This window comes from Dichotomopilus funicola (genome assembly GCF_033296635.1).
Source record: "Dichotomopilus funicola strain CBS 141.50 unplaced genomic scaffold C8A04scaffold_152, whole genome shotgun sequence".
Taxonomy (NCBI): Eukaryota; Fungi; Ascomycota; class Sordariomycetes; order Sordariales; family Chaetomiaceae; genus Dichotomopilus; species Dichotomopilus funicola.
The window spans coordinates 1-11263 of record NW_026944173.1 but is presented as its reverse complement, the minus strand read 5'-3'; the positions used below and the strand labels follow the sequence as shown (position 1 = coordinate 11263).

The following is an 11263-nucleotide window of genomic DNA, read 5'->3' as shown; positions in this document are numbered from 1 at the left end:
TCGTAAAAAGTGTCTCGCTCGCTTATATGTCTCGCTCGCTTATAAAGCACGTTATGGGCGAATAACACTTAATTAGTCATGTAGACCCCCGAAAGAAGTTCAACACCAAATACAAACCAATCATGGACCCCAAGGGCCCGAACTTTTACAACGACCACGTTAAACCAGCGAGGCAAGTCTCCTACAACGCCCGGAAATACGCCAGGAAATAGCAGAAACACGAGCAGCTGGGCGAGACTTAATTTTACAAAAAGGGGGGCTTAGGGTTAGCGGGGCGACAAACCCGCTGACAAACCTCGTGCCTACCTTAATGGCACCGCAAATGGCGTCTTCTGATGCCTGCCGCCGGGTGACTCTCAGAAAAACGCAGCACTGAGGTCCATAACCAAAAGTGAAAGAAGAGAACAAAAGAATAAATAAAAAAGTGGAAAGAAGATAAAAAGAATAAATAATTAAAGTGAAAGAGAATCAAAAAGTAAAAAAAAAAAAAAAAATGAAATGAAAAAGGACGAAACAGAGTAAATCACTTGAAATCTATTGAGATTTGATCGAATGTTACTCGATTGGACTTAATTAGGGGCTATTCTGTTTTAGTCTGCCGCTTTTTTGGCCATGGCGAGCGTGCGAAGATAATACAACACAGGGCACACAGCAAAGAGAAAGAAGAACGACAGGAACAAAAATGTGAAAAAAAAGAGAGGAGGCAACAAGACAGATTCTGGCCCCTCTCACCCTCGTCCCCTCTGTCAAAATCTTCCAGCGATAGGCAATTGCTGTCAAACCTCGTGCCTAATCGCAGCGCAAATGGCGTCTTTTGATGCCTGCCGCCGATTGACTCACCAAAAACGCGGCATCAATTCCGTCCAGTCCCGTCCCACTGGCAAGGCAGAAACCCACGCGCGCCCGTCCGGTCGAAAATTCCGCCATTCGGATTGAGGGGTTTTGTTATTAGCGGCTTCATCAAAGTGACGTGTCGCAGCGTCCGTCACCGGCGTCAAACGCGACCGCCGTCCGCCGTCCGCCTCAAACCCAACAACAAACGCGCCAAAACTGCCACGCAGCGGCTTATGGCTCGCACCGATTTCCGAATCTGGCACCGGCAGCGGACGCAACGATGCAGCGATGCAGCGGTCTCCGGTTCTTCATGCATCGACCGCATGGCTGCGGCTCGCTCGGAGGCTTGATTTGGTATTAGTGCGTTCAGCTGAAGGCCTCGCTCGCTAAAAGGCGGTGTTGTCGTCCTATCGCAGGCGCGCGCCAAGCGAGCAGTGCGTGGGCTCAGTGCAGGAGTCAGCCTGGACGTTGTCGTAGGGCTGTTTTGCGTCAATAGTCCTGAGGGGTAAGGGTTGATTTGGTTTAAGTTGGGCTTCTAGTAGAGCTGGGAGAAGGTCGAAAATTTAAGGTTTAAGAATCTCTAGATCCCAGCGGCTCGTTGTAATTAGAAGTCGGCAAGAAAGATCCAAGTGAAAACCAACGAGTCAACGACACAATGGCGCCTCCCTCTGTCAGGCATCGCAGTCATCGCTCCTGGCAGCCTTCGCCTGCCCTCACATCCTGGACAATCCAAGAAGAACCCTCAAATCGGGTATCATGGACACCACCCCACGTGCAAACCAGGACGGCCCGGCCGAAACGGCTTCGAAAGAGCGAGTGCCGGGAGATTCCTGGCCCTGACGGTCTGCCTAGCATCCAAATCCACGGCTCAGGATGCCGTTGCGCGCAGGCCGGGAACAATGAGCCGTCGAGGGAGCAGTCACAAGACAGCATTCTCGCGGCCCAGATCTCGGCTCTTACGAAGTCGGTGCTCTCATCTCGAATCGCCGAGTCCGTGCCTAGCCCAGCACGGCCATCCCCCAATAGACTTCGACGTTCTCGGTCATTGTCAACATCCCGACTACCCAACCTCTCACGAATCTTTTCGCCGTTATCTCCACCACCATCACCAAAATTATCGTCCTCACCAACCTCTTCCACAAACTCACCAACTTCATCAACTCCCCCAAGCTCGCCAAGCTCTCCAAGATCCCCATCACCCCCCACAACCACCACTGCCCCATCCCTAGCCCTCCAAGCCGACCTCTGCATAGCCTGCACCTTCTTCGACATCACCAAAGTAGCCCACTACCTCCTCCCCACCATCCTCCCCTCCCTCAACCACGCCCACTCCCCTACGTCTACCTCTCCCACCTCCCTCGGAGCACCCCCGACACCCCCACCCGTCCACATCAACGCCCCCAACCACATCGGCATCACCCCGCTAATGGCCACCATCCGTTCCCCGACCGCAGGCCCCCAAACGCCCCTCGCCCAGCTCGCCATGGTGCGTTTCCTCGTCGAGGCCTGCGGGGCCGATGTCAACGCCACACGTGTGGACCCAGCCACGGGTCGCGGGGAGAGTGTGCTCAGTATGGCTGTTTTGGTCGGGGCCGTGGGGGTGGTGAGGTATCTTGTTAGGGAGGCTGGGGTGGATGTGAGGAGGGTGTTGCCCGAGGGGGGGAAGGGTAAGAGTACGAGTACCCCTGGAAGGAATGGGTATGGGTACAGTGGGTATCGGTTTCGGCCTGGGAAGGGCCAGACGGCGTTGCATGTGGCGGTGTTGGCTGATCGGGCGGAGTGTGTCGAGGTGTTGGTGAGGGAGGGCGGAGCGGATGTTGATGGGGTCGTCGAGGGTGTTTTGGGAGATGGGGATGGGGATGGTGTCGGTGGTGTTGGGGGGCTAAGGGGGTTCAAGGGTGGGAGGAAGGTGAGGAATCCCGTGTCGGCGTTGCATCTGGCTCATGGGAATTATGCTTGTACCAGGGTGTTGCTGGAGTTGGGCGCTAGGGTGAACGTGCGGGATGGATATGGTCGGACACCGTTGTATTGGGCTGCGGAGGCTGGGTGTGCGGAGGTGGTACGGTTGTTGCTTGCTGCCGGGGCAGATATGAATTTGGCTTCTTACGAAGAGGTCACGCCGTTAGGGGCAGTGGTTGCTGCGATGGAGGTTACGGGGGAAACGAGAGGGCGTATTGATGTGATGAGGTTACTCTTGCAGGGGGGTGTTACGAACAGGGGTTGATGGTTAAGCGTCTTGCATTGTTGGAAAACAATAGACTGTTCATAATTAATATGAACGACAAGAATGAAGAAATTCTAAATGTAGACGGTAGCATTGTCGCAACGTGAACGTGTGGCATTCTCGTGAGAGTGAGAACCCACAGTTTGAAGCGAGTTGCATTCCGAAACTGGCGTTCTTGCTCGATATAATGTCCCAACCCTAGCAAGTCTTGATGCCTCGGCTCCCTTGAAACATCACGTATCACGGTGTCATTACCACACACAATCAGATAACCCCCACCACCCCAGAAAGCACCCCGGACTTCTTGTGCCATCCATACAAGACCTTAACCGGTGAACAACGTCGTACAGACCCAGCCGACGAGCCAATGACAAGCCCAATCGAGGCTCGGTACCCCAGCCGGAGGGTGACATCCTTGGCACACATCACCCAGCGGCTGGTACCGAGCCAGCGAACAATCCTCAGCCTTATCTGACCGACGGACTTTGTGAGAGCCGATGGACCACTCCTGCCGCGGATGATGACATGCAGGCCGAAAAAGTTCGGGCATTCCGGAAGTGTATGTTAATAATCGTCGGAGTCAACTCCGAGGGCCGAATCGAGCTCGTGGTTGGAATCTGGGGCGGGTGTTCGGCACTTGGCGCAGAGAAGGCCGGGCACCACCCAGACTTCTTCACCGTTGGCCGCGCAGGTTGGGCACCGGACGCCTGGCACCTGGGCAATGTTAGATTGTGGCCTGCATCTTGTGCTGTGTTGGTTGTCGACGAAACTTACCGGGAGACTGAGGATGCCTTCTCCACTGTGGGGAAAGAGGGAGATGTATTCCGGGACCACCAGCCCGAGGTCGAGGCCTTCGGGGCTAAGCGGGGTTCCGAAGTTTTCCATGTTAAATACAACAGTAGGTGCTCTCGGAGAGACGGGAAAACAGTAAGCTTCAGGCGGCGTAACGGAAGGGAGAATATTTCTACACTAGAAGCAAACGATTCAGAACCACCACGTCTTGCCGGATCGTGGCTCGATTTATATACTTTTTACCCCCCATCTCGGTTCTCACACCGGTCCCTGGCACTCGTGGGCATTCCACTAGGAATCTCCGTTCCCTTAGCCAGGTACCGGTTGTCGATAGCAGGGGCGAAGAAAATGTGACCAATCTCGACGGAATTTCCAACAAAGGGTGGACCACCGGTGAATAGTGATCCGAAAATGCGCAAGAAAGAAAGGAGTCAATCCCCAAAATTACACTAACAACGTCATGCTGTGTGGAAGGATAGACGGATGGATCCCCAAGTCACATGCCGTTCTTGTCTCCAGGTTTTCTCATCTGGTGGGGGGCACGGCAGTGATGGCACCGTACAAAAGCCAGGGTGCCAGCACGACGCGCAGCATCGATGCACGATCATGACCACCCCAGCCTGCATGGAGCCTGCACGAGATTTTCACCGGTGAAATCCTGCACGCGGCAGGAGTGGTTCGGCCCGGTGGGTCGGGGCGGCATCCGAGGGAAGGTTTGCTACGAGAGGGCACCCGCGCATGCCGCTGCTTCAGTGCTCCTGCCGCTGGATGCCGCTTGGCCAGGTTGTTTGCAGCTTCCATTGCTGATGGCCTGATGCAGATGGTCCAATGGCTCGATGGCCTGATGCTGATGCACCAACGCGGTTTGCCTTTCTCGGCGAGACCGCCCATTGCCGGTTGGGACCAAGGAAAACATGCGGCACGCAGTCTGTTGATTGGCTTGGTGAGGAATTTCGGGCATGAGATGCGGGACTTTTCAGCGACTGACGGATGTGAACACACGGGCGGAAGTCAAAATGTCTAGCCTTGGATTCTTCTCGATTTTTGGAAGGAACCAATGGGCTTCCCCACCGATTCACTTCATGCACACATTCCGGATTCCGGGCGATAAGCATTCTGTCTTTTTGGCATAGCGTCCCGATGTGCTTTACCATCCTAGCTAGCCCATGGCAACCTTGACAACGCATCACGGCCGAGAAAAGGGACACCAGGACAGGGGCCGTCCACGAGTCTCAGTCTCATAGAACCATTTCGCCATCAAAGCCCCGAGCTAAGCGCCGAAAAGAGAGTGTGCAATTGAAACAAAGGCAAAGAACATCCCGGGCAGCAATATCAGCTTGGCAGCAACCTCCTGGACGATCCTATTGTTCGTTGGATCACACTTCCCGGCGATGACTCGTCGGGTCTTGGCGGGCCATTGGCTATTGTCCGGGGATTGGCATCCACCTGACGCCTTAGCACACGATCTTCCCCATCGTTGGGCATGAACGAGCCTCGTTGAGTTGCGCCAGAGGCAAATTTTCAGCTTGCTGAGAAGGATAGTGTGAATTATTAGCAAGAGGGCAACTGTCCAAGAAATTAAATAATCACAGATGTCAATATTCCGTAGCAGTACCATTCCGGGGCTGGACCGTTCGAGAAACGGAGATCAACAGAAGCACACGGTGCCCAACCAGACGGGACTAATACTTCGACGCAGCCTTGTGATTCTCCCACTCAGGATCACCACGCGGACCCCACGCAACGACTTGCCGGGGCCTTCGGAGTTTGCCCCGAACAAGCGCCAGGCCGCACCGGGGTGCCTTTCCCGAATCGGATCACCAACCACTCCCCCCCGTAGATCCGGATCCTCCCAGCGTGATGACTTGATTGCACGCAGCGGGCGGTGCCAGAGTGGGACTTCCGAGGCTGGCTTTTTCTGAGGGAGATATGTCTCCAAACTACTGGTGTTTAGCTTCTCTCTAGCTGTGTTTAGAGTTACCAGCCCAGTTAAGGTGAACCTGAGCAGCTTTGACAAGCTAACAGCCCGGCGCACTTGTGTTGCCTCGAACAGCTGGGAGCTGCAGCGTTCCATCCTCACTCATGTCACTCCTAGGCATTGGGACTTCCAACGCACGGCAGGTATCTACAGCCAGATTCTGCTCCTGAATGGGTAGATAATTACTAGCTAGCGCTCAATGATTGCTAGTCGAGCTGACAAAAAATTACCCACTTGCTTCCGACTAATCATCTTAGCAGCAGTTGACGTTTCCAGAGAAGGGATACCAACAGCCAACTCCAACGAGTCGCCACTTGCTATGACACACCGCCTGCAGGTCTAATATGGGTATATAAGCGTTCCATCTCTAATTGTTTCGGCTACCGCGGCTATCAAAATAGCTACATGTTAAAAACGCCGTTGTTGGAAACTTGGCACAGTATCCCTCCTCTTTCTCTCTAGCCGTCGAGTTCGGCCTCGAATGCAATTTGAAGCCTTTGAGCGGTGCATTGGCGTCTAGCACGCACGCTCTGGATGTCGTTTCCGGGGCTGAGTCGTCCTTTCAAGAGCCATGTGACACCAGATCTTCAAGACCACACACATTAGCGCTCTGCAGCCGGTCGATCGGCTACCAAAAAACGTACCATTGATATGCACGGTGGTCAGGCGAGAGGCATAGGGCACCTAAGCGATAGGCGGGTAGGGGTCTTGTAATATAATCGTACGATATGGGAAACTTTAAGCAGACCATATGCCATTTCAAGCACACGACTGGAGACACGACGGCTAGTTTACCATTGCAGCTGAATCCTCTCAGTCATCAACGCATCTGCATAGCCAACGAGGTTGGACCCCTGTACGTACATACCTACGCGATCAAGACACATCGACGATCAATCCTGCCCGGATTCTACATGCGGACGGTATCGCATGATTATGGCAATAGCCAAGAAATACAACTAATTGCTAATCGACAATCGACAAATACAGGCTTCATCTCGAAAATGACCTTGCGATAGTCACCTAATTCTTCCTGGTAACGCCCACTTGATTCCATGCATCCCGCACCGTCTTCGCCGCGTCCGCCCCAAACAGCTCCTCAGCCGTATCCACGGTAGCATCAGCGAACTGCACAAAGGTGCAGCTGGCGGGCACGCGCCCGGCGCTCATGGTCTTCCACCAGATCTGCCCGGCCTTCTCCCACGAGTAGCCACCGAAGGCGACCGAGGCCAGGTAGAAGGCCTTGTTGGGGATGCCGCTGTACAGGTGCACGCCGCCGTTGTCGTCGGTCGTCGGCTTGTAGTCGGACATGTTGGCTGGTTGGGGGTCCTTGCCCTGGGGGGTTGTTAATACTGTCCGGCAATCTCACCGAATCAATAGGGATAGGAGAACGGGGGACATGGACGTACAAAACGCGGGTCGTCGTAGGCGGTTCCCGGAGCCTTCATGCTGCGGAGGGCAACACCCTTGACGCCTGGGAGGAGGCAGCCTTCGCCAATGAGCCAGTCGGCCTTGTCGGCGGTCTCGTCCTCGTACTTTTGCTTGATCATGATGCCGAAGACGTCTGAGACGTGCTCGTTGAGCGCGCCGGGCTGGGCGTCGTAGTTGAGCGGGCTGGTGTGCTCCGTCACGGCGTGCTGGTCTTGTCAGTCTCCCAATCAAGGACTAGCTTACTGATATGGGTGAGTGAGTTCTCTTACCGTCAGCTCATGCCCGATGACATCGATGCAGGTGGCAAAGTTGCCAATGAAATCATCTCCATCACCAAACACCATCTGCGCAATCTCGGGGTCCCAGAAGGCGTTGCCGTAGGCCTGGCCAAAGTGCACCGAGCTGATGACATGTTGGTTCTTGTTATCAATGCTCTTCCACTTGAACTGCTCCAGGTAGAACTCCAGCACGCGCCCGACGTTGTCAAACGCAGCGTTGGCCGTCTCGTCCTTCACGGCCGCCTGCCCCTCAACGCGCAGCACATCGCCGGGCAGGGTCGACTCGTCCTCCGAGTGCTTGGCGTCGTACACGGCGCGGTAGAAACCGGACGATCCAGGGTCCTTGGGGGGCGCGTCATCACCCGTGTTGTCATCGCCGGTTTTGCCGCCGGCCTTGGTAGCAGTGACACCACCGTCCTTGGGGTCTGGTTGGTCAACATTTTCACCCTTGAGGCTCTTCTGGTACGCCGAAGTCACGCGACGGGTGCGCTCAATGTCCCCGCGGGCGCGCGCCTTGGTGTTGTCGTCGACATCGCCCGAGTCGGCGATGTGCTGCAACAGCACCTCGGGCACGATGTTGCGGTGGCCGCGGTGGATGTTAGCGGCGGCGCGGGTAGCGGGGGGTTGGCTCAGCAGCCGGAAACGCTCGGCGCGCTTGGTGGTGACGCGCTCGCGGTGGGCGAGACAGTTGCGGGCGCCTTGGCGGGCTTTGTCGTCGTTGGACTGGCTCTCGGCGATGCCCCGCAGGAGGTAAGGGGGGACGATGGAGCAGATGTGGGACTGCATTTTGGTCACTTGGTGTTTGTTTTGTTGGGGAGTATTGTATTGTTGTTGTTCAGTGTCGAATATTGACAGAGGAATATCTAGAACTTAAAAGCAATACCCCTTCCAAAAGAACAGCCTGACAACCCGACTCTTATACCTCTCTAACTCTCTTATCGTCGCCTGATCCCCTCACCAGACGGAGAGCGGGGTGACACCGTCACGCCCCTTACGTAGGTTGCATTCCCGATTGCCTGTTGCTGATCCGATGCCTCGTGGGCAATCTGGCGAAGTCCGTTGGCGTCCACACCACCAGAGCTCCCAGAAACTCCATAACCTGCTGCATCTCCAGCCCCGATCGTCCTAGTTTCTTGTCGGTCATTGGTCAGGTCTCGGAAACTTGCATCACCAAACCCGACGATGCATCGCTGAGCTTCGAGCTTCGCCCAGTTTCTGGTTTCCTGTTCAGCAAGAGAAAAGCAGTGCGGAGAAAGCCGCCCGCTCGGCTGTTTGGCGAATGCCACCGTCGGCTGAAAACTGCCTGATCTGGCCGCGTCATTCTCGCCGGCAACTGGCTCGTTAGTGGGCGCTGGCGAGCTTGTTTGGTGGTGTGCCAAGGCACCCAGCCGCAGTGGTTGCCGTCCCTGCAGATCCCCGCGCAGTGCCTTGGCAGAAAAGCATATCGACGGTCCATGTTCAGCTGTGGCGGTTTGCTTCGGAGCGATGCGACGCTAGATTGCGCTTGAATGGGGTCTCAGAGGCAACCGGTGGGATGGTGGCCAATATCACGATAACGTGCTTGGGGTAAGTTCTTGGTGGTCTTGGAGGCCGCCTGTGGTGAATGTTAGGTCACCGAGGTGGGGAATGAGATGCTTTTGAGTAAACAACCGGTGCAGGAGTAATTTACCGCAAACAAAACTTCCAAACGAACGACGATGAACTTTATTGGAAGCTTAATCATACCATTGATAGATTCATTTTATCGAGGGGAATGAAAAATATAGGAATGAAATAGCTTGACGAACCGACTACTCACGAGCGACTAACTAATCTTGAACGCCCTAGCTGTGTATTTCGTACCAAACTGATTGATCAGAGGGCCGGTGTCAGCTGCGCTGAGGCTCGGGAGTGACCGAATGGCGCAATGGATCTCAACCTTAACGTGAGTCTTCCTTTTCAGAGTTTAACTGATCCAATCATCGGACAAATAATTATTCCCCGATCTTGTGAGCGCTATCTTACATATTTGGTCGAATTAATCTACTATCATTCCTTTTGAAACTGGATCATTTGGTTTCACTGGTTTATCTTCAATTACTCGCGCTTACTCTAACGATTCATTGACATACAGAAGCGGGTGCTACATACCATTGCTTCGGTGACTCTCACACAACATTACATTTCAGCGTTACAGTCCAACGTCCGCCATACTTGAGTTAAGCATGGATACGATGAGAGAACACTGAAATACGAGGTGTTTGGCTCGGCGGTGTACCGCGGCAGGGTCCTCGCATATCTTGTGTCGCACCACGTTTTAGCCGTGATCCAATCCTTCGCCATCGTTAGGTTAGGATGCGTCCAGTGTTGTTCTCACGTCTATTCTTGGTCGCAGCTGTGTCGACCACCACGCGCCTTGGCATGCAGGTGATGTCCGAGCTGGCGACATGGTCCCTTGTCATGTTGAGTTGATTTGGTTTAAAAGTCAACGTCGCCCTCTGGATTTTTGCAACTACCCCGGAGCTCGTGTATCTGCACAAGCAATCAGAACAACCTTACAACACCGCACTTCACCACCACCAAAAATGCAGTTCACCCTCCTGGCCCTACTTGGCCTTGCCTCCCTAGCCACAGCAACCGCCCCCCTCCAACCCTGGCAAGTCTCCCGTCTCGGCACCTTCAGCCCCTCCGGCCGTCCGAACAGCACCACCACCAGCGTCCTCAATACGACCATCTCCGACCCCAACGACGCCGTCGTACCCGCGGCCATCTGCGTCGCCACTTTCGAAGCATTCGAGCCGTACCCATACGGTGACGTAGTATACAAATGCTCAGAGGTGCCTGGTCAGCTGTGGAGCCTTCGCATTCTGGAGGCCAACAACGGTAATCCCTCGTCGCCGACGACGAATTTTCGATTGGAGTTTACGCAGAATAAGGGGGCAGAGGGGGGCGTGTTTGTGGGGACGGAGAGCTTTCATGTTGGGGACAATATGAGTGGCGTGTGTGGGGGGAGTGGGGTGTGTTCTTGGGGGTTGAAGGCGGAACGTGTGCCGGTTTTGGTGAAGCAGGAGTTGGTTACGATGGGTGTATGAGTGGGCGGGAGGAGTGTATTATCGAAAAAAGATGAGTTGTGAGAGGACAGGATATCGCGATGTTGGCTCTATTCTGTCCAATATATTTGATATTGATGATTCAGGGTGAATGTTCGAAACATTACTCAATTCATCATCAACGGGCGAAGCCTGCCTTGAAATCACATCGAATTGCTAGGAACTAAAAGCTGATCTCAAAACGTTAGATCTACTTTACACGACGCCCTTACAGCTGTAAGATCTATCAACGTTTAGTAAGCCGGCAAAGTCGCTTCGGCTTGGTCCGGTTAGCAACATGGATAATCTTGGTGGGAGAAGTGGAGTTCTTGTCGAACGAATGGGGGTCTCGATGATAACCCAAGAGGCAACTTACGGCCTTGGGCTTATTTGAGGGCGATTGTTCTCCCTGTATGGCGTTCTAGAAGGCCACTCATGTTGCCGGCTCCGCTGGATGTATCTCATTTTACTCCTCAAACTTTCGATCCCCGTTAAGAAAAAAAAAGAAAAAAGAAAAACAGAAACAGTTTCCAGCTCCAATAAAGCGGTTGGTCTTGAATTTCACAGGAGTCAGCAGTGAAAGAGAAGTCACGGGGTCACCCGCCCGACCGGTCCGGGAGCCGACCGCATAATAAGATCACATTTGCATAAGCCCCTG

The 11263-nt window shown here is 54.2% G+C and overlaps 4 protein-coding genes across 4 annotated transcripts; 2 read left to right on the top strand and 2 right to left on the bottom strand.

Annotated features, from left to right (window-relative positions):
- Positions 1-1489: 1489 nt before the first annotated feature.
- Positions 1490-3058, top strand: C8A04DRAFT_16177 (ankyrin repeat-containing domain protein; the record flags this gene model as incomplete). The annotated part of the gene is made up of 2 exons (XM_062778754.1): positions 1490-1923; positions 2023-3058. 2 exons carry the CDS (start codon positions 1490-1492, stop codon positions 3056-3058), a joined length of 1470 nt encoding a protein of 489 aa, XP_062632454.1.
- A 564-nt stretch (positions 3059-3622) lies between these two features.
- On the bottom strand, positions 3623-3943 carry C8A04DRAFT_33458 (uncharacterized protein; the record flags this gene model as incomplete). The annotated part of the gene is made up of 2 exons (XM_062782472.1): positions 3623-3772; positions 3833-3943. The coding sequence occupies 2 exons, from the start codon at positions 3941-3943 to the stop codon at positions 3623-3625; spliced, it is 261 nt and encodes an 86-aa protein (XP_062632453.1).
- A 2908-nt stretch (positions 3944-6851) lies between these two features.
- Positions 6852-8323, bottom strand: C8A04DRAFT_33457 (uncharacterized protein; the record flags this gene model as incomplete). Its single annotated transcript, XM_062782471.1, has 3 exons — positions 6852-7163; positions 7238-7465; positions 7529-8323. 3 exons carry the CDS (start codon positions 8321-8323, stop codon positions 6852-6854), a joined length of 1335 nt encoding a protein of 444 aa, XP_062632452.1.
- Positions 8324-10101: 1778 nt separating this feature from the next.
- On the top strand, positions 10102-10608 carry C8A04DRAFT_41000 (uncharacterized protein; the record flags this gene model as incomplete). The annotated part of the gene is made up of 1 exon (XM_062785141.1): positions 10102-10608. One exon carries the CDS (start codon positions 10102-10104, stop codon positions 10606-10608), a length of 507 nt encoding a protein of 168 aa, XP_062632451.1.
- Between the last annotated feature and the right edge of the window lie 655 nt (positions 10609-11263).